This window comes from Neophocaena asiaeorientalis, unplaced genomic scaffold (assembly GCF_003031525.2).
Source record: "Neophocaena asiaeorientalis asiaeorientalis breed wild unplaced genomic scaffold, Neophocaena_asiaeorientalis_V1.1 scaffold105, whole genome shotgun sequence".
Lineage (NCBI taxonomy): Eukaryota > Metazoa > Chordata > Mammalia > Artiodactyla > Phocoenidae > Neophocaena > Neophocaena asiaeorientalis.
The window spans coordinates 3161991-3184378 of NW_020172162.1; the positions used below are offsets into that span (position 1 = coordinate 3161991).

Below are 22388 nucleotides of genomic sequence, written 5' to 3' on the forward strand. Positions count from 1 at the left end.
CCACAGGCTGCAGAATCAGCTTGACACACCTGCCAGAACCAGGGAGGCTGATGCCAGCTCACAGCGGGATTAGTCAAGTAAAAACTCTCCTACCTCTTGCGTCTCCTCCTTCCCTCACTCTGATCAGGAAGGATTGGGAATCATTATTAGCTAGATAAGGAAGGGGCAAAAACAGAGGGTTGGGCAGGAGGTGGAGAGAAGCCAACCATGCCCTCCTTTACTGCTGCAGGCAACTGGCCTGAAGCAGGGCTGAGCTGGGAATGGGGAGTAGTTCCATCTTTGAGTGAAATTTAAAGTTGGATGATCACACTGACCTGGACATATTAATTATTTACTAGAGAGTGTTTTGTTATCTGAAAGGAGCCAGAAAAGTCACGAGATTGGCCCTAAATTTCATCCACGGACAGGGAAGAAGTGGTCTCACAGGAGACTTTCATTTAAAGGAGAATGGGAGACATGAATTATGGGGCTTTACGATTATGTCCATGGGTCATTGCTTGTTCAATGTAACAATGACTTTAGGGTGTGCGAAGTGAAATCAGATCATCATCTGCTATTTTCATTGCAAGATTCACTGGAAGATACGTGAGCTTTACAATATGTTTCTGAGTCAACTAAGGTTTACAAGAGAGGCCAGATTCTTGACTGTCAGAACCAGAACATTATACATGAGCAACTCAGCCCATCATTTCACACAGGAAACTGAGGCCCAGAGACATGAGAAGACTTTCCCAAGCTCACACATATAGAGGCATCAAGAAAAACACAGAAGTATATAGCATCTGCTCACACAAACTATATTTAATTAGGTACATTTCTTTGTAAAGGCCAGATTTCTTCCTGTTTCCCAGGTCTCTGAGAGTTTAAAGTAAAACTGTAGACAAGGCTCTTGACAGGATGTGAGAAAAATCTATGCTTAGAATCTAACTTTATCCTTCCCTGATGTCCTCCTAGGCTTAAAACACAGCCACTCCTATTATAAGTATCGTTTTGTTGAATGCTCTAAGCCTGTCTGTGAGCACATACCTGCAAATGTAAGTTTTTCATTATTCATACTGGTTACTCAATACCTCAAAAACTTTCCTAAGCTCACATACATATTTGCCTTATTCCAAGACAGGGTCTCACATGGTGCTTGGAACAGAAAAGGTTCAGCAAGTGTTTGCAGAATGACATAATGGTTAGATTCCATTTCACTGTCTATGTGTTCTTTATGTATCAACAACACTGCTTCCAGAGAAAGAAAAAAGGCAACATGCCTGCTCATCCTTGGGAACCTGGAATCTAGAACCTGGACTCATGTTCAACTCCTTGCAAATCCATAACTCAGGGCCGCTAAGTGGGGAAGGAAGGAGCAGCCCATTGGGCAGACAACAGTGTGGCAAGTTTGCCCATGTGGCCTTGCTGCACTTCCCACTGGCCACGTCCCTATGCTGAGCTATTCTGGGGCTGGTGATACAAAAGGCATTCAGCCCCTGGGTCACTTTCTATCCTGTGACGAGAGAGAAACACTCTCACTGAAGGACATATGTGATTTATGGGCAGGTCAAATTCCTGCCCCGATAGACACTCTGTTACACATTTTATTGACCTGGATAGGAATCTGAGGCCCCCAGACAGGACCAACGTAATCAATTCGTTAGCCCTGGTTTCTTCAGGATTTCTTTGTTCCTTAGGCTAGTAGTCCTTCAATTACTCAACGATGATGAATAAATGCTCAAGAGTCTTAATTAGAAGAGAGGAAAAACATCACTCATTGCATGTGATGCGGTCTCATTGTCTAAATTCTAATAACATAGGCCTAGAATCTATAATGTCAGCTCTCAGTAGCTGGAGCCATCTCTTCCCACTGCAGCCTGGGCAGGGACCGTCGGGGTGTCCTTGGACCTGGTCAGCCTTGACTGTTCCCCGGGTGCCCAGAGGAGCAGCCCGTGAGCTTCCAGCAGCAGAGCTCCCAGGAGCCCCCTTAGTGGCAGCCTCACCTGCTCCGGGAGGGCGGGGACACCTGGAACCACCTGCAGGCCCAGGAAGACAGACGGGCAAACCCTACCTGACTCCATCCTGTCTTCCTGGCTCTCAGGGGCTTCCTCGGAGGCGCTGGTGCCCCTGGGGAACGGCTGGTGGCTGAAGAGGTCGTCACACAGGAGGCTTCGGCACAGCTTGGCAAGGAAGCGGAGGACGTACCCAATACTGTTCACCACGGGCAGACTCCGCAGGTGCTGCTTCCCGTCAAAGGATGCGGAGACTGGAAGAGCACAGAGACAGCGACTTAGAGCGGGGCTCTGGAGAAAGCCGTCAGCCCGTCAGCCCTGGGGAAGAGGTTTTGGTTTGTTCAGTTTTGTTTTGTTTTCAACTAAGTTGTATTGGGATTTCACCTGTTTTTACACTAATGTCCTATTTCAGTTCCAGGATCTCATTCAGGAGACCACATCGGGTGTAGCTGTTGTGTGAACTTGGTCTCCTCGGGTCTGTGACTGTTTCACAGTCTTTTCTTGTTTTTCATGATCTTGACAGTCTTGAAGAGTACTGGTCAGGTATTTTGTAAAACGTCCCGCGATCTTGTTTGTCTGATGTTTTTCTTATGATTTTACCGGGGTTATGGGGTTTTGAGGAGGAAGACCACAGAGTCAGTGGGGGGTGGTACATGATAGCCACAGTTCATCACTGGGATGTTAACCTTTATCTCCTGGCCAAGACAGTGTTTGCCACATTTCTCCACTGTATTCTTTTCTTTTTTTTGTGGTACGCAGGCCTCTCACTGTTGCGGCCTCTCCCGTTGCGGAGCACATGCTCCGGACGTGCAGGCTCAGCGGCCATGGCTCACGGGCCCAGCCGCTCCGCGGCATGTGGGATCTTCCTGGACCGGGACACGAACCCGTGTTCCCTGCATCGGCAGGTGGACTCTCAACCACTGCGCCACCAGGGAAGCCCTCCACTGTATTCTTTGTATTCTGTTCCTGGGAAATAAGTCACAAGGTCCTACCCACAGTTAAGGGCAGTGGAGGGATTAAGCTCTACCTCCTGGAGAGGGAAGAGTCTCTATATCATTTGGAATTCTTCTATAAAGGAAGACTTGTCCCATTTCCTCCATTTATTTATTTGTTTATTCATCAATATCAGTGCAGACTCAGTATATTTATTCTGGGGGAATTCCCTGGCGGTCCAGTGGTTGGGACTCAGCCCTCTCACTGCCGAGGGCCTGGGTTTGGTCCCTGGTTGGGGAACTAAGATTCCATAGGCCACATGGTGTGGCCAAAAATAAATAAATAAAAGTTTTTAAAATATATATTTATTTTGTGTTGTGGGTTGTCCAATACTATATTATGTATCTTATTGCTAAATTATTCCAATTTTTGTCTTTGGGATCTTACAGACTGACTCCTGTGTCCCTATGAGATACTCTCATTTATTTTAAGCAACTCTAGATAGATAGATCTAGATCAATAGGTAGGTCTAGATAGATATGTCTAGATCTAGACATATAGGTATATTCAAATAGACCTGAGTTCATACTGAGGCCTCCAGCTCTTAACACAGCACCACAGTGTTCAGGGTTCATTCAGCCTAAAGGGGAGGAGTCTTTATAAAAGAACAATAATGTCTCCACAGTGATGCTAGATCAAACTCATTTTCTCTAGGGTGACCAGAATTTAGAAGAAACACCTGGTTCTTCCAGCCCAGAGCATGTTTCTTTCTGTAATCCTCCTCACAGCCCTCTGCTGCTGCATGAAGCTCGCACAGCAGCTCCCAGGTGCAGAACACATGAGAAGATCCCCAGCAGGACATTCTGCTCCCACCGGGGCTCTGACCTCAGCACCAGCACCTGGAAGGCAGCCTGGATTTTTATACTATATCTCTCAAAGGCTAGCACACTGTAAGGGCTGGGGCAGGGCGACCAGAGCTAGTTTTGATTTCAGAGCTAAAAAACAAACAACAAAAAAACTCCACACCCATTTAAATTAGAAATCAAAACAATCTATTTCTTTTGTGTAGCTTTTTATAGTTTGACAAGAGCTTTCACACCTATCACCTCATTTAGGCCTTCTGACTGTCCTGTGAGGACAGTGGAGAAAAGGTTATGACTCCATAATATGGATGAGGAAACTGAGGAGAAGGCCTAGAGCATTTTTTTCCAGCTCATGAGGCCTATAAGTGGCACTTGCCTGTCACTTTAATACTCCAGGTGACTCTCCAGATTAGGAGAGCCAGCAAAGAGCTGCTTAGATGCTCAGTAAGGGGGTCATCCTGGCCACTCAAACACTCTGGAAATTCCCTCTTAGGTGGGCACTACTGCGTGCCTCCGATACCTTGAAAGAGTAGGTGTGCTGGAAACTGAACCCACAGCAGGAAGGTCTGGGTCATCAGGCCTGTGTCATAAATCAGTGTGTATACATTCCCAGAGGTGCCTGGATGGTCACATAGTAGGAAAATTCCACCTCCTGGAAGCAGACATGGAATTTGTGAGATCACAAAATCTACCCCTCTGGGAGAGTGTGACTAAGGCAGAGCGTCCCAACAGGTGTGCTAGGAATGGGTCATGGGTACTGCGATACTATTCCCCCTCAGCCTTTGGGGTGGCCCAAGGCCCAGCCACAGCAGGTTAAATTCCCTTAGCCCATGGTGCCAGCACCAGTGTTCACCATTTTCTACATGTTGTGCCATGGGGATGTTTAGAAAGCAGTGCCCTAAGGATCAGGTTCTAGGTGGAGAGTGGGAGAGTCTGACTATTCCTCCTGAGTCCCTCCCTAAACCACCTTGGGGCTAGCACCACCTTGCTGGGCTGCCACATCACCATCAGAAACGTGAATGCCCACCTTGCCACCTCACAACCTAAGGAGGTGGCATGAGGAGGCCCCTCAGCGCTACTGCATTCTCCATGACCAAGTCTTCAGCTCCAGCCTTCCTGGGAATGCTTCAGCCAAGGGAAACTTGGCAGGGCTCTGCCCGCTCATGCATTGGTGCCAGGCACTGCAGAGCCTCCTCCCCAGCACCGAGGCCCCTGAGGCCGCAGAAAAGCCGAGCAGGAGAGCAGGGAGAACGGGGTCAGCTCTCCCAGCTTGGGGGGCAGGGGCCACAAAGAACCCAGACGGGATTTGCTCAAGAGTGGGGACACACGGTACAGGAGGAGCTTTCTCTTAGCACTGGGTCTGCGTCTTGAGCCCTGCTGTTTAGCAAGGAAAAGGACAAGGCCTTCAACCTCAGAGGGCAGTCCAGGATCAAGAACCTGGCTCTCAGAGAGAACAGCCAAGGATCTCTCAGAAGCCTGACAGCAGGACTCTCCTCCTGGCCTCTTTGGTGCAGTACTTCTTTGTCCTGTCTCTGCGCACATCTGCTGAAGTCTCTTAAAAGTCACCCTGGGTCAGACACATGCACCCAGACCTTGCCAAGTTCTATTTTAATCAATTACCAGCAAGTCAGACCCAGCTTCCTGCTCACAGGGAGCTCCAGAAGGAGGGCTGAATCAATCAGAGCTGGTAAAGCTGTGTTGGAAAAATCTCCCCATCTGCAAGCCCTCGGGATCAATCTGGAGTTAAATAAAACACTTATGCTTTGGTTTTTCAGGGCGTAGCCACATTAAAGGCCCCTCTCCCCGACCCTTTCTTAGTCAGCCAGCAGGGTCACCTGCACTGCCCTGTGGCTGGGGAATTGTATCCCTTTTCCCTGGTGATATGGAGGCTGTGTCTATGATGCTGGGCTAGAGAAGACACCAGGCTGTCCCCCTGGAGTCAAAGCATCTTGCAAAGGCCTGGAGCTCCAGGGCTTAAGGGCAGGTGGTAACAACCACTGTGCATGTGGAGAGCCTCGGGTAAGACAGACAGAGCCTCTGAGGGGAAACATTTGAAGGGGGCAGAGCTCCCAATTCTGCCTCAGACTTGTGGTGACAGTTTCCACTCCCTCTGGATGCTGTTGGGTTGGGGTGGAAACTGGAGGAGGGTGGTGACAATGGGAGATGGGATTGACCCTGAAGGCTCTTGTTTAAAAAAAAAAAAAATGTCCTGTGAGGTGGGGTTTAGACCATGAACTTTCCCCACTTCCTGCATGGTGTTAAGTGCTATGAATAAGGAATAAAGCAGAGGAAGGGAGAATAAATAGTGACAAGGGCTGATGTGTTAGACATACGGTCAGGGAAGGGCTTTTTGATAAGGTGGCATTTGAGTAGGAATCTGAAGGAACTCCAGGAGCAAGTCACGTGGACAGTTGGGGAAAGAGCATTCCATAAAGAGAGAACAGCAGGTGCAAAGGCCCTGAGGCAGGAGGAGCATGGTTGGAGGACACAGGAATGAAGCCACTGTGGCCAGAGCAGAGTTTGGGACTCAACAGAAGTGGCCAGGAGATCAAGGAAGTTCCCAGGACCACGTCACATAGGACTTGGAGGCCCTTGTAAGGATGTGGGCTTTTTCTCAGAGTGACATGGGAGCCATTGAGGGTTTGGAGAAAAGGAGGGGCAAGATCTGACTTAGATTTTGAAAGAACCAGAATCGTGAAAGGATTCTGGAGATTTTTTGAAGTTGATTCTGAAAGGATTCTGGATATATTCTGCAGTTAGAACAATAGGATTTATTGATGGGTTGTAAGTGGGAGGTGAAAGAGGCAAGTCAAGGGAGAGGATTCAGATGTCCAGTCTTCTTATCCAGATCTGGAAGTATCTTCTCCTCAAGCCCCAAGAGACACCTTCGGCACACAGGCTCATTTAAGGACCCTGGAGCCCAGAAGATGGGGACAGACCCTGACCACAGTCCCCCAAGCCTGATTACAGCTATTTTCCTCTTTGGAGACACACCCATGGCCCTCCTCATACAGCCTGCTCCAGGGCTTTACCTGACACCATCTCACCACCGTAGCCCTGCTTGACCAGGGAGAAGACCAGCTTCTGCTGGTGGGCACAGTCGATGCACGCTTGCACGGCCTGCTGCAGGACAGCCGACGGCCTCTCGGGCCCAAAGTGCTCGGGGAGCTGCTGTACCTTCCTCCTCTCCAGGTACGGCCCTGCGTTGGCTTGCTTGTTGATGTAGAGGCAGACTGTGGAAACAGACCCACAAAGCCCTCAGCATCGAAGCACATCAGGCCAGGGGCGGCTCCCGTGCACACTGGGGAGGCCTTAGCCATGTCCCCTTGGCCCTGGTCTTGGGAAAGCAAAGGCCAAAGTGGGACCAGTTCTTCCCAACTTAAGAAGTAAAAGAGGCAATAGAGTCAATCACCTCCAGCTGCCAGGGCTTGCTCTCAGAAAGGCCTCCTGGTTGGGAAGAAATAGGCATGTCCTCTCCGATGTACTCAAATCAGAATTGTAGACAATTATGGACAATTGTGGACCATGTATATAAATGTATTTATGTGCTGGGAACATACACAAAATCTTCCTTCCAGGAAGCTATCAAGCTATATATAATGTTTGCCATTTTTTTTGTTAACCTTCAGTAATTAAAAAAAATCAACATGTTGCTAATTACTCCAAAGACTATATATTCGGTGAAATTCTAAAGAGGATTCTACTTACAATCTCAGGATAATGAACACTCAGCAGTCCATTTAGGTGAGCCCAACCAATGGTCCCCACACTTTTAAAGTAATATACCCCATTGGTAAAAAAATTTTTACCACATGCCCTAACATGTGTTTATTTATTTATAGATTATATATATTCTCAACCGTATTAATGTATTACATACATTTTAAAGATGTAACCAAAAAATAGAAAATTTTAAAGGATGAGATAAAAAGAAATATTAATAGTAGGTGTCATATTTTCTTCCACATGTTAATGGCACCTTTTATGTTTCCCCCTGCCCCCAGCCCAGGTATGAGCATCTTACCCTGGGGGCCACTAGTGCAGAGAAGCGTTAAAGAGGGACTGTAAGAGGAGACCATTAGGACTTTGGAAGGATTAAACAGTAACAACAAAGTTGAAGAAAATTAGTTTTTATTGAGCACCTACTATATTCCAGGCACTGTATAGCCTTTATCTTGTTTGATTCTCAAGATAAGCCTGAGAATTAAATATTATTACTTCCTCTACTAAAGAAGAAACTGAGGTTAAAAGTGGTTAGTGGCTGCTCAGAAAGTGTAATTAATGGTGCAATAGGGATTTTAACTAACATCTTTCTGAGGTCATGGCTTGTGCTCTTTTCACTCTACCAGGCTTCCTTCTTCAACTAATCCCACATGATTAAGGAAAATCTAATTGCTAAGGGACCTTCATGCCAGGCAGTGTGCTAGGCCCTACAGAGAAAAATCTACACAGTCCCTGACTTCAGAGAACTTAGGGCCCAGAAGGGGAGACAGACCTACTCAGAGAATCACAGGAAGTGATGTGGGACCTTGGCTGCAAGAAACATTAGGGAGATGCTAGGAGAGCCCGTCCTGGGAACCTTGGCAGGAAAGTTAGTGAACACTTTCTGGAGGGAGGTACCTGAGCTGAGGTGCAAGGGAGGAATAGGTTGACCCTAGAGGAAAGATCATTCCAGAAGAAGGAAAGAGAATATGCTACGATCCTATGATGGGCCCTAAAAACTAAGAGCAGGGCCTTGTTGGCCATACTACAAAATTTGGCCTTTACCTAACAGCATTAGGAGGGCCCTGAGGGATTTAAGTGGGATGGGGCTGTGGATGGTTTGTGATGAGGGGGAACTATGGATGTGTATGTGTATGTGTGTGTGTGTGTGTGTGTGTATGTGAGAGAGAGAGAGAGAGAGAGAGAGACACCATCCAACTGCTGTTACTTTTAAGATGGAACTGTTGGTTGGTGGATGCCCCATGAGGGAGACTGGGGCGAGCTCCACCCTGAAGTGGACTGGAAGGCACTGGGTGGGATTGAGGGGCATTAGGATCCTTAGGAGATCTGGAAGTACAAACACAGGGATAGAAACTCTTCAAGGTGAGCAGGTTCGCTGTTGATGCAAGGTAAACGCGGCTCTGAAGATAGTCTGGGCCGCCAACCACTCTTTCTAGCCTCCACCCACCCACAGCAACCAGCTGAACCCAAGATGTATTGAAAATCAATTTTAAATAATCCAAGCTGTGAGACAGTAAACTCCTGTTCTCAGAGAATTTGGTCATCCTATCTACTGTCCAACTGACACACTGAATCCTTCATTTGAGCGACCTCCGTGGCAGCTCTCTAGTTCACAGAGTAAATTTAGCTGGCGGGCAGGCCATCCCAGCCTTGGAGTTCATTCGCCTCACCTACCTGTGAGAGCCTGTGGCGCTGCCAAGCTGGGTATGGTGGCTGCATCCTGAGGGATGGAGCTGAGGTCGGGCTCCGGCGTGCTCCGCGGGGGTGAGAGGGCTAAAGACGTCATGAGAACCCGAGACTTGAGCTGCAAGAGAGAACCCAGGGAGTCAATGAAAATCTGGAGATGCTCTCTGCACTTTCCCAGGATCCTTCCTGGGCTCAGTTAACCACTGCTACTCTGTCATTCTTCCACACCTTTCTATTGTGCAGCTTTGGGGGCTGAACTTCAGATTCAAGTTCATGATCAAGATTCAAGTTTGGCTCACACCTAGAGGTCAGCTCTGCACCCTGTCCTTACAGTGGAGCCACCCAGGAAGTGACTGTGTCAGGCAGAGGGTGTGGGACACACAGAGGTGTGAGGAATTGCAGCCTATAAGCCTCCTGAGTGCAGGATGCAGGGTGGGGGACAGTTCCCAGCCTGAGCCCCTGTGCTCCTGAGGTTCCTGTGGACAGGTCTTTCCTGACAGCCACCCAGTGACAAATCCTGAAGCTTTGCTCACTCTGCTGAGTTTTCTGTTCACAAAGATCACTGGGTCCTGCTAGAAGAGACAGCAGGAGCCATTCTTCCAAAAGGTGACATGCTTCTCAGGGTTTATTTCCTGCAGTGGAGACCATCAAAGGCTGATGCTGCTGGTCTATGGACCACACTTTGAGTAGCAAGGGTGTACATTCTGTTGTTAATGTATATGCAATCCCCATCCATATCCTAACTTGATTCCTGGATTTTTAGGATGTAATAATAATAGTAGTCATGGAGAAATAGTATTCCTACTGCTAGTTATCCAACCATTCTACATTCATTCATTTAAGTCATACCAGTGTTTAAGGGAAAAACATTCCAGTGAATGAGAATACCAACTGCAAAGGTCCTGAGGCAGAGCATGCCTGGAGTGTTTGTGCCACATTAAGGTGGCAAGAGTGAGACTGGAGAGGTGGTAAAACCACGGGGCTTTGCAAGACACTGTAAGTTCTTTGACTTTTGCTCTGAGCTCTTCTGAGCAGAGAAACTACAGAATCTAAACTGACATTTTTAACAATCTTTCTGACTGTTGTGTTGAGAAGAGACGAAAGGAGCAAAAGTGAGAGGACCACTAATCTGGAGTAGATGAGCGACGATGGTAGGTTGGATCAGGGTGAGAGCAGTGGAGGTGAAGAGAAGGGGACAGATTCTGGACAGATTTTGAAGGTGGAACCAGAAGGACGTTCTGACACACTGGATGTAGTGTGTGAGAGAAAAAGAAAGAAGTCAAGGATGACTCCGAGGGTTTGGGCCAGGGAGTTTGCAGGTGGGGGAAGGAGGAGGGGAGAGTGGAGACAACGAGGGAAGGTCGGGTTGATTTTGGACATGTCAGGTTTAAGATGCTTAGATCCAAGAATAGACGGTAAGTAGGCAGGTATGTATACTGGACTACGGAGTTCTGCGGGAAAGTCTAAACGGAGATCTAATTTTGGAATCATAAGTAGCGAGTTGATATTTAAGGCCATGATAATGAATGAGATCATCAGAGAATTGAGGGTAGGTGGAGAAGAGGAGGATCCATTCATTGAGCCCTGAAGGACTCCAATATGAAGAAGTCGGAGAGAGAGGGGTGACCAGCAAAAGAAACCAGGAACTCTATCCAGTGGGGTAGAAAGAAAAGCAGGAGAGCATGGCACTGCGGGGACAAGATGAAGAAAGTGTCTCATGGAGAAGAGAGTGACCAACCATGTCAAATGCTCGGTCAGACGTGGAGGACCAGAAGTGGCCACATAGCAACTTTTTGACATGAGAGGCTGTGGTGCAGTAGGTGAGATGAGAACCTGATTGGAATAAGCTTAAGAAATAGTGGGAAGAGAGGCACTGGATCAGGAAGTAAAGCCAACTCTTGCAAGGAGTCTTGTCTTAAAAAGGAGTGGCCAATTAGCCACAGCAGCAGGAAAAGTAGGATTGAAAGATTTTTGCCCCACAATGGGATACCACCTCACACCCATTAGGATGGCTACTATAAAAAAAATAAGATTTAAATTTAAAATAACGCATGTTGATGAGGATGTGGAGAAAATGCAACCCTTGTGCACTATTGGTGGGAATGTAAAATGGTGCATTCCTCAAAAAATTAAAAATAGAATTACCCAGAAGTTCCACTTCTCAAAGAATTAAAAGCAGTGTCTCCAAGAGATATTTGTACACTCATGTTCATAGCAGTATTATACATAATAGTCATTGTAGAAGCAACAACAAATGTCCATCAGCAGATGAATGGATAAACAAAATGTGGTATATACATACAAGGAAATATTATTCAGCCTTAAAAAGGAAGAAAATTCTGACACATGCTACAACATGGATGAAACTTGAGGACATTATGCTAAGTGAAATAAGCCAGGTACAAAAAGACAACAACTGTATGATTCCACTTATATGAGGGACCTAGAGTAGTCAAATGCACTTAAACAGAAAGAAGAATGGTGGCTGCTAAGGGATGGAGGGAGGGGGAAAGGGCGAGTCGTTGTTTAATGAGTATAGAGTTTCAGTTTTGCAAGGTGAAAACGTTCTGGAAGTTGGATGCACAGCGATGTGAATATACTTAAACTACTGTACTGTACACTTAGAAATGGTTATGATGATAAATTTTATGCCATGTGGTTTTTATCACAATTACTTTTAAAAAAAAATTTATTTATTTCATTTTTATTTTTGGCTGCGTTGGGTCTTTGTTGCTGCCCGCGGGCTTTCTCTAATTGCAATGAGCCGCAGGGCTACTCTTGATTGCAGTGCCCGGGCTGCTCATCGCAGTGGCTTCTCTTGTTGCGGAGCACGGGCTCTAGGCACGCGGGCTTCAGTAGTTGTGGCACGTGGGCTCAGTAGTTGTGGCTCGCGGGCTCTAGAGCACAGGCTCAGTCGTTGTGGTGCACAGGCTTAGTTGCTCCGCAGCATGTGGGATCTTCCTGCACCAGGGCTCAAACCCATGTCCCCTGCATTGGCAGGTGGATTCTTAACCACTGCGCCACCACAGAAGCCCTATTTTTTTCTAATTTTTAAAAGATTTTTTGTTGTTGCTTTTGAGAAGGGGGAAATATGTTCTAATGCTGGTGGAAATAGCCCAGTAGAGAGGGAAAAATTGATGATACAGGGGAGTGTGTGGAGAACTGCTGGCATTGAGACTCTGAACAGGTGAGAGAGGATGAGATTTAATGAACTGGGCTATGGCCTTAGAAAGAAACGAGGACTTTTCATCTACTGCAGTAGGAAGGAAGGAGGAATATGAGGCTCTGGATTTGGGTGGATGTGGAGGTGGGAGCTTACAGAAGGCCTTTTGCAATGGCTTCTAATTTCTCAGTGATGCTGGAAGCTGTGTGTGAGGGTGGAGGAGGGTGGGTTAATGAACTAGGAGAGTGGGAGGCCATGGGGGGAATGGAATGTGGCTGCTGAGCAGTATTGAGGGCACAGTGGGATGTGCGGAAATGAATTTAAGTTAATTGCAATGAATTTAAAAGGAGACAGGCCAAAAGTGAGCATGTTGGCTACCCAAGGCTGTATGTGCGCAGAGTCTGGGGCTCTTGCTAGAGATCCTGTATTAATCAGAAGCAGCAATTAACAATAGATAGTTCATCTTAATTTGAGTTAACATTTGAAAGAATTAAAAGGCTCATCATGTAGCAATACCATACTAAGTATTATAAAAATAATTTAAAAGAAACTTCAGTGGTGGGACAGAGTAGATGGGAAACTTCCTGTGACTCAGTCACTGTGACTATGGCAGGGTTTCCTCATCTGCCAAGTGTGAAGAGGGCTGCGGCCACTCTGCCTGTTCTCCCAGGTCAGGCACCAAGGGTTCCCCTGGTGGTCTCTCTAGGAGTGGTATCTCTAGGAAGGTACAGCCTGTGATGGAGAGGCTGGTGGTGACAGTCTCCAAAGGCTGTCAACAGGCTCTGGAAGAACCTTGGCTAAATCCTCCTTTACAGGCTTACAGCCCTTCAACGCCCAACATACAGATAACGATATTGGTGGGGGAAAATAAACAGGATTAGTAAGTCATTTCCCCCCCCGCCGTGTTCTCTAAGTAAATTACACAAAGATCCGTGTGATCCTTCCCGAGGAAAATGACAATGATGATGATGAGAAAGAGGATGACGGCAGCTAAGACTTAGATAGCAGACACTGTTTACTGTTTATGTAAACTCCATAATGAGCCTAACCTTAATACTCGCTCACTATTTTAATATTTATTAGAGGGGGATCTGTCCATTGAACCCACCGCCAATGAAATAATATAGTTGGCTGTTACCTCTGCCTATAATTTCTGCCCAGGTGAAGCAATTAAAGGGATTAGAATAAGTCAGCTGGTTGCAGGAAAAACCTTACATATTCATTCAACCTGTAAAACAACTTCTGGGACTTTTGAACAAAGAAGGAATCTCATGCAACTGTGGGTGGTATATGACTTTTAAAAAAATATCCTTTTGGTAAGAGGGTAAATCATCAGTAGGAATATCCTTTGACTCAGCATTCTGAAATTTCTATCTCATTGCTTAATATAAAGAATGAATCAAAAGTAAGGTAACCTAGAAAAGGGAGAGCGGTAGGTCATAGGGACACGGGAGTCAACTGAAAGAGCTTTCAATGGCCAAACCTGGAGCAACACGAGCAACAGATAAAGAGGGTAGTAGTGGGTTATAATTCAAAGTATACAGTGAATATCCATGACTCCATACTCACATAAACGAGTGACTGACTAAGTAAATACATGGGGAGAATCGACAGATCTCCCATGTATAAAAATTCCAAATATTTTATCGTGGAGTATAACTCCTCCTCCTTAAGTGTGGGCCACACATAGTGACTTCCTTCCAAAGAGGACAGCATGGGAATGGGGGGAAAAGTAACTTTACAGTGGAGAAACTGGTCACACACCACTTCAGCCAGGGGATCCAGATCACCATCCACAGTGATAAACCATGTCGATAGTTCGCACCCTTGATATGACGTCATGGGAATGGCACCTTACCTCTGAGATCTTTTTTCCAAAAATCCATAACTCCCATCTAATCATGGGATAAACTTCAAAAAACCCAAGTTGCAGAACATTTTATAGAATACTTGACCAATACTCCTCAAAACTGCCAATGTCATCAAAAACAAGAAAATTCTAAGAAATTTTCACAGCCCAGAGGAGCCAAAGGAGACATGATGACTAAATGTGATGAGGTATGCTGGATGTATTCTGGAACAAAATAGGGGAAAACTAATGAATTTCAATAAAATATGGACCTTATTTAACAATAATGTATTGTTATTGGTTCACTAGCTGTGACAACTGTACCATAAAAATGTAAGATGTTAGCTACAGGAGGAACTAGGTGTCGGGTATATGAGAATCCTCTGTATATTTGCAACCCTTCTCTAAACCTAAAACTGTTCTAAAATATAGTTTATTTTAAAAATATTCAAAACAGAATCTGGCAGAATAAACTGGGGAAAATAAAGAGGAAGGAGGGAGGAGAGGCCTCTTTCTTGGCTGAGTAAGACTGGAGGAAGATTTGCTGCCCAGGATGCCTTGCTCTGACATGCAGGAGCTAATCCTTGGCCTTCGAAGCCAACAGCCTGCACAGATGCTGGCAAAGTTGGCACCTTTACCTGAAATTCAAAACCTCGATCAAATGGGTATGGCGACTCCTCATCCAGGGCATGGTTGCCAGTGGCTGTGCTTTGCCTTCTTAAAGCATCATGGTGGGGTGAAACAGAGAGGTAGAGGCGGCCCCTGCCAGCTGGAGTCTCCACCAAAGGGTCTGGGGAATCTGGGATCAGCTCATCTTTCTTTTCCGTTCACAGATCCAAGATATGGGCCTGGAGAGTTTCTTGCTCCCGCTGTCTTCAGGGGAAGACCTTCTCTAAGACACTTGCTAGAAAATCACTGCACAGAGTTGGGAGGGGATTTGTCTGCAAACTGAGATGTGTGGCCAGGGCATACTAAAGAAGAAGGGATCAGCTGATGTAAAATTCAAGTATTTTTCCAGAAATATGCAAGTGTGGAGAAACAGAAGTACTGACTAAAGAGTATTTGTTAGATTGACAACAAGAGGTTGGTAAATGAAGGATACAGACTTTGGTCGGGGGAAGTATGAAGATGTGTAGAGCCTGCCTGCACACCAGCAGAGGATGAAGCAGCAAAGCAAAACTAAAATAAGTTCAGGATAGCAGTAGGCGCATACAATGGAGCCTCACTAACCCTGTCCTCAGTCTCGCTACTTAGCCTTTCAGAGCCTACCTTTCCTCATCTGTAAGGTAAGGATAACAGCACCTTCTCACAAGGATGTGACAAGAATGAAGTGTAAACATTTAGCATAGGGCTAATGCAAAGTGAGAACTCAATAAGTATTTCTGATCATTATTGCTGCTAGTATTATGATTTTATTATTAGAAATTCCAGAAATACAAATGAGTTCCAAGTTTCTTGTTCATGTAGCCATGGCAGGAAAGGGAAATTGCCCGTCTTTCTTCTAGGACCCATCTACATTTTCTACACTTACCCACTTGGGATCACATCTTCCCAAATCTTTGAAGGCCCACCCTCCTACCTTACACATTGCACACGATCCCCTTTAAGAAATGTTCCCAGTACGTTAAGTACTGCTTAGGCAGGAGCTGCCCTTTCCAAGTTGTATCATTTAAGCTAAGTCTAAAAAGGGAAAAAAATTCATTCCATGAGGCAGTCATTTACTCAACAAATATTTATTGAGCACCTACTGTGTGCGGGAAACTGTTGTAGGTGCTGAGGATACATCTGTAAATGGGGGAGATAAGGTCATTGTTCTTGATGAGGTAATATCATAGTGGAGGAAACAAATAAGAAACACAACAAAAATGTCAAATTGTGATAAGTACTACTCTGAGAAGTAAAATATGGAGATGTGATAAAAAGGGACCCGGTGACTAGTGTAGGCTGATAAGGAGGTGACACCTACATCAAGATCTGAATGACAAGAGGGAGGCTGAGGGCTTCCTTGGTGGCTCAGTGGTTAAGGATCCGCCTGCCAATGCAGAGGACATGGGTTCGAGCCCTGGTGCGGGAAGATCCTACCTGCTGCGGAGCAACTAAGCCTGTGTGACACAACTACTGAGCCTGAGCTCTAGAGCCCACAAGCCACAACTACTGATCCTGCATGCCACAACTACTGAAGCCCGCACGCCTAGAGCCCGTGCTCTGCAACAAGAGAAGCCACCGCGATGAGAAGCCCGCGCACTGCAATGAAGAGTAGCCCCCGCTCACCACAACTAGAGAAAGCCTACACGCAGCAACAAAGACCCAATAAGGCCAATAAATAAATAAATAAAATTTATAGGAAAAAAAAAAGGGAGGCTGAGGAAAGAACTTTCGAAGGAGACAGAGTGGTCAGTGTAAGCCTCCTAAAGCTTGGCTTCGTCAAAGAACCAGGAAGCTAGAGTGGCTGGAATTATGAGCAAGAGGCAGAAGGATGCAAGATGAGGTTAGCTAGGTGGTCAGGGCACAATCATGAGGGTTTTCTAAGTCAGTGTTGTAGATTGAATCATGTCCCTCTCAAAAAAGACTTGTTCAAGTCCTAACTCCCAGTACCTGTGAATGGGACTTGACTTGGAAATAGGGTATTTGCAGATGTAATCAAGTTAAGATGAGGCCATACTGGATTAGAGTGGGCCCTAATGTCAATGACTGGTGTCCTTATAAGAAGAGGGAAATTTGGACACAGACACAGACACACAGGGAGAATCCCATGTGACAATGGAGGCAGAAATTGGAGTGATATGTCTACAACCAAGAACACCAAGGATTGCAGGCAACCACTAGAAGCTAGGAAGAGTCAAGGAAGGATCCTACCCTAGAACCTTCAGAGAGAGCATGGCCCTTCCAACACCTTGATTTTGGACTTCTAGCCTCCAGAACTGTTGTTTTAAGACACCCAGTTTGTGGTACTTCGTTATAGCACTCCTAGTAAATAAATACAGTCAGATTAAAAAGTTTGGATTTTATTCTAGGAGTTATGGAAACAATTAGAGAATTTTAAGCAGAGAAAGACACAACCCAGTTTTTACTTTATAAAATTAAGTATGGCTGCTATACAGAGAATGGATGGGGAGAGGCAAAATAGAGAAAAGAATACTAGTGAGGAGGTTATCATATGGTTCAGGCAAGACGCATAGGTGGCTGAACTAGGGTGAAAGTAGTGAAAACAGAAAGAATTGGTTGGATTCAGGTGTACTTTGGAGGTGGAATTAAGGTGATTAGAGAGAGAAAGTGCAAAATCAAAGATAACTTCTAGATTTATTCACATAAACTTTGTTTGATAGTATATTTTTATTACATTAGTTTAAAACATTAGCATTTTACTTGTTGCTCGTTTAGTTAACTTTGGGGAAGCCATAACACTGGCTTGTGTCTAAGGTTCAAAACATTCCTCCTCTAATACTCAAGCAGTAAAATTTCAGAATATGACAGGAAATATTCTATGCAGAACTTCTGGGAGAGGACGTGAAAAAGAAGTCGAGCATCCACATTTCCTCATCTGGGAAATGAACACTGAGAACTGACATGATTTCACATTGCCCAATGAGCTGCAGGGGAGTGGTGAGAACATAGGACTCAGAGAGGGCTGGGGTTCTAATCCTGGTTCTGCCCCTGACTCACATGGGACTCTGAGCAACCCATTCAGTGTCTCTGGGCTTCATCTTCCGAAGCCATTAATGTGGGTAGGGTTGTTGGCTTTTTTTTTTTGGCCTTGCCACTCAGCATACAGGATCTTAGTTCCCGGACCAGGGATCAAACCCATGCCCCCTGCAGTGGAAGCACAGAGTCTTAACAACTGGACCACCTGCAAAATCCCAGCTTGTTGGTTTCTAAGTTCTATTCCAACTCGTAATGTGTGTATGTATCTTGCATTAGACTATTTCTGAAAACCTTAAAGAGTTTGAGATAAAACCAGTGTCAGTGCCATATTTTGAATGTTGATTAGAAGAAATGTGGCATCCTAAATTTCTTCGGAGTTTTGTTTCTGGGAATATAGAAAACTATGTTATTTGGATCAACTGAAAACAACTACCAACAATGGATAAAATGTAAGATTAGTAAAAGTATGGAGGCGCTAACAATATATAAAGGATAATTGGGCCCAAATATAGGTGAAATCTAGGCCTTGGAATTGCCATGGATCAGGGCTCACCCAAAGGGCTACAACCTCAGGGTAAGGGTAAGCTAGCTGTAAACTTGTCCTGCCCTACCCAACCCATACCTGACTCTAAGGAAAGTTGCCTTGACACTGGGGGAGGGGGTGTGCAGAATCCCTGGGAAGATATTGCCACCAAGCCAGAGCTCACACAGATTTGCAGCTCAAATTCACAGAACTTGGGCAACCAAGAAAACTTCAGCCTGGGAAGTTAGTTTTAAAATTACCCAATCTGGGCTTCCCTGGTGGCGCAGTGGTTGAGAGTCCGCATGCCGATGCAGGGGACACAGGTTCGTGCCCTGGTCCAGGAAGATCCCACATGCCGCGGAGCGGCTGGGCCCGTGAGCCATGGCTGCTAAGCCTGTGCGTCCGGAGCCTGTGCTCCACAACGGGAGAGGCCACAACAGTGAGAGGCCCATATACTGCAAAAAAAAAAAAAAAATTACCCAATCTGGCAGTGCTCTCAGGTTACCTGGAAAAACAAACACAAATCATCTCTGGAGAAAGGCCTCAAAGAAGTCCCCAAAATAATTTTTCAAAGCCAGTGAATAACACAGCCCAAACACACAAGGAAGCAAGGAACCAAAGCAAGAATGGGCAATAAAAACACACAGCAGTAAAACCCCAGAAACTGGGCTTCTCTGGTGCCACAGTGGTTAAGAATCCACCTGCCAGTACAGGGGACACGGGTTCAAGCTCTGGTCCGGGAAGATCCTACATGCCGTGGAGCAACTAAGCCTGTGCACTACAACTACTGAGCTCACGTGCCACAACTACTGAAGCCCGCGTGTGACTAGAGCCTGTGTTCTACAATAAGAGAAGCCACCACTTCTTTCTTTTTATGAGAAGCCCGCGCACCGCAACGAAGAGTAGCCTCTGCTTGCCGCAACTAGAGAAAGCCTGCGCACAGTAACAAAGACCCAATGCAGCCAAAAATAAATAAATAAAATTAAATAAATAAATAAAATACTTAAGATATTTCAATTATCAGACTTAGATTCTAAAAGCAAGTGTGATACTATGTATAAAGATATAAATAACAAGTTTGAAAATATCTCTGGAGAACAGAAAACTATAAAAAATAGCATAGCAAAATGTAAAAGAACCAAATTTAACTTCTATACAATAACTAAAATTAAAAACTAAATAAACAGATTTAACAGCATACTAAATATAGCTAAAGAAAGAATTAGTGTGCCAGAAGATACGTCAGAAGAAATTCACCAAAAAGTAGCATAGAGACAAATAGATAAAAACTATTGAGGGAAGGTTAAAAGACAATGCGAATATGAGAAGTTTTAACATTAGAGTTTCAGAAAGAATGGAACAGAGGTTATATTTAAAAAGAGAATGGCTAAGAATTTTCCAGATCTGATGAAAGTTCTAATCCACAGATTCAGGAAGCCCACCAAACTCTAAATAAGATGAATAAAAAAGAAATCCACAGGTAGACACAACAGAATGAAATTGTAGAACACTGAAGACAAAGAAAAAAATCTTAAAATTAGCTTAAAAATACAAAACCTGCCAGGGAACACTCACATAAACCAGATGGAGAGCTGAGTTCTTTACAACAATGGGCCCCAGAAAATAAATGGAATAATACCTTCAATGTGCTGCAAGGAAATTAACAACCTAGAATTCTACACCCAGCAAAAATATTTTTTTCCTAAAGTGAAGATGAAATAAAAGTACTTCCAGACAACAAAAGCTAAGAGAATTCATCACTAGAGGATCTATATTAAAGGGACTTCTAAAAGATGTACTGCAGGAAATGGAAAGTGATTTCAGGTAGAATGTATGATATGCAAAAAGAAATGAAGAATTTTTTTAAGTGGTAAATAAGCAGGTGAATCTAAATGAAAATAACTGTACAAAACAAAAATAATTGTTTTGAGGGATTAAAAAAGCAAAAAAGAATTAAGATGTGTGACGACAGTAATATTGAAGTGGGGAGATAAATGGAGTTAAAGTGTCCTAGGGTCCTTGTATGATCTAGGAAGAAGCAAAGGTAAGGTTAACTTTAGAAAACTCTAGTACGTAAGCATGCCATAATTTCTAGAGCAATCAGTAATACAATAGAAAACATAGTGCTTAAACTTCAAGAAGTAGAAAAGAAAGAATTATATGCTTAAAAATCCAAAAGAAGGCAGGAAAAACAGGTAAAAGGAACACAGAATGAGTGAGACAAATAGAATACAGAAAATAAGACATAGATTTATACCCAAATTTATCAATAATTACTTTAAATATAAATGGACTAAATGTCTAGTTACAAGATAAAGATTATTATACTGGATGCTACGGATTAAAATGTGTCTCCCCACCAAAAGGTGTTGAAGTCCTAACCCCCAGTACCTGTGAATGTGACCTTATTGGGAAATAGGGTCTTTGCAGATGATCAAGTTAAGATAAGTTCATTAGAGTGGGCCCTGATCCAATATACTGCGTCCTTATAGAAAGGGGAAATTTGGACACACAGACAAACATGTACAGAGGGAAGACAATGTGAAGATACAGGGAGAATGCCATCCACAATCCAAAGAACACTGGAGGCCCCCCAAAGCTAGGAGAGAGGCCTGCAACAACAGATCCTCCCTCCCAGCCCTCAGAAGGAACCAGCCTGGCTGGTCTTGATCTCAGATTTCCAGACTGCAGAACTGTGAGACAATAAATTTCTGTTGTTCCATCGACAGATGAATAGATAAAGAAGTCGTGGTATATATACACAATAGAATATTACCCAGCCATAAAAAAGAATGAAATAATGCCTTTTGCAGCAACATGGATGGACCTAAAGGTTATTATACTAAGTGAAGTAAATCAGACAAAGACAAATATCATATGGTATCACTTATATGTGGAATCTAAAAAAATGATACAAATGAACTTATTCACAAAACAGAAATAGACTCACAGACATGAAAATAAACTTATGGTTACCAAAGGAGAAAGGAGGGGGGGGGATAAATTAGAAGTGTGGAATTAACAGATACACACTACTATATATAAAATAGATTAACAAGGACCTACTATATAGTACAGGGAACTATAGTCCATATCTTATAATAACCTATAATGGAAAAGAATCTGAAGAAGAATATACATATTCAGTAATACATATATATTAGTAATACATATATCTAACATGTATATATATATATATATATTAAGTGATATATATGTATATCTAACATGAAATTAATACAACATTGTAAATCAACTATATTTCAATAAAATTTTTTAAAAATTTGCACTGTTTAAGCCACCCAGTTTGTTGTATTGTGTTACAGCAGCCCTAGGAAACTGATGTACCAGATTCTATTTTTTAAAAATCATGTTTTCTCTCCCTTCCTTCCTCTCCCACACCATTCGAGGATAGCTTTGTCCACGTCTCTGCCCATAGCTTTCCTTGGGGGCACACTCCTCCTTTAGGCTCACTCTCTTTCTTCACAGAAAACTCCCTCATGGTTCTGCGGAGATTCAGGGAGCAGGGTTAGGGAAAATTGAATACCTCACCGTATTTAACGTTAGACTTTAGTCTAAAAATCTTGCCTGTTGGAAATGCAAATCAGCTCCAAAAACAAGAAGTTTGTGGCCAATGGCCTAATTCCATTCCGAGGAGTCAGCCTGTTTCTGGGTTTACCCACACCTTTTTCTCCTTTCCCTTGGGAGAGATTAAACATGCGAGGGATGGAGGAGCCAGTATCCTTTGGCCTTGTTTACATTTCTCTTACTCCTTAGCATAAGTGAAAATACCAATTAACATCTATATCTGAGTTACACTCAGAATGCTGGTCAGGAAACATTCACCGGATACCGCTGCCCCAGGCCTACTGCTTAGCCTCACCCCTGACCATTGCTCCAGCCCTGGGGTGAGGGCAGGAGGGCGGGGAAGGTCACAGAAAACCCCAGAAGAGACAGTTCCCCGCCCTAGGGTTAGTGTGCATGGAGGCAGAGGTGGTGCTACCATCCTGCCTGG

At 44.5% G+C, this 22388-nt stretch overlaps 1 protein-coding gene across 13 annotated transcripts in view; it reads right to left on the reverse strand.

The window, feature by feature from the left end:
• SCML4 (Scm polycomb group protein like 4) overlaps positions 1-22388 on the reverse strand; it is a 117688-nt gene that overhangs the window by 42315 nt on the left and 52985 nt on the right. For 11 of the 13 annotated variants that reach the window (XR_003004527.1, XR_003004529.1, XR_003004532.1 and 8 more), the window contains 4 exons: positions 9185-9314; positions 6820-7020; positions 4308-4439; positions 2051-2245 (listed from right to left, as the gene is read on the reverse strand). Coding sequence is in view for 8 of the 13 variants with exons in the window: in XM_024755037.1 (XP_024610805.1) it covers positions 2051-2245; positions 4308-4439; positions 6820-7020; positions 9185-9314 (658 nt within the window). In the remaining 5 variants the exon portion in view is untranslated. Of the gene's footprint in view, positions 1-2050; positions 2246-4307; positions 4440-6819; positions 7021-9184; positions 9315-18633; positions 18644-22388 lie in introns of those variants that run through there. The other 2 variants (XM_024755067.1, XM_024755044.1) reach the window with 2 other exon arrangements.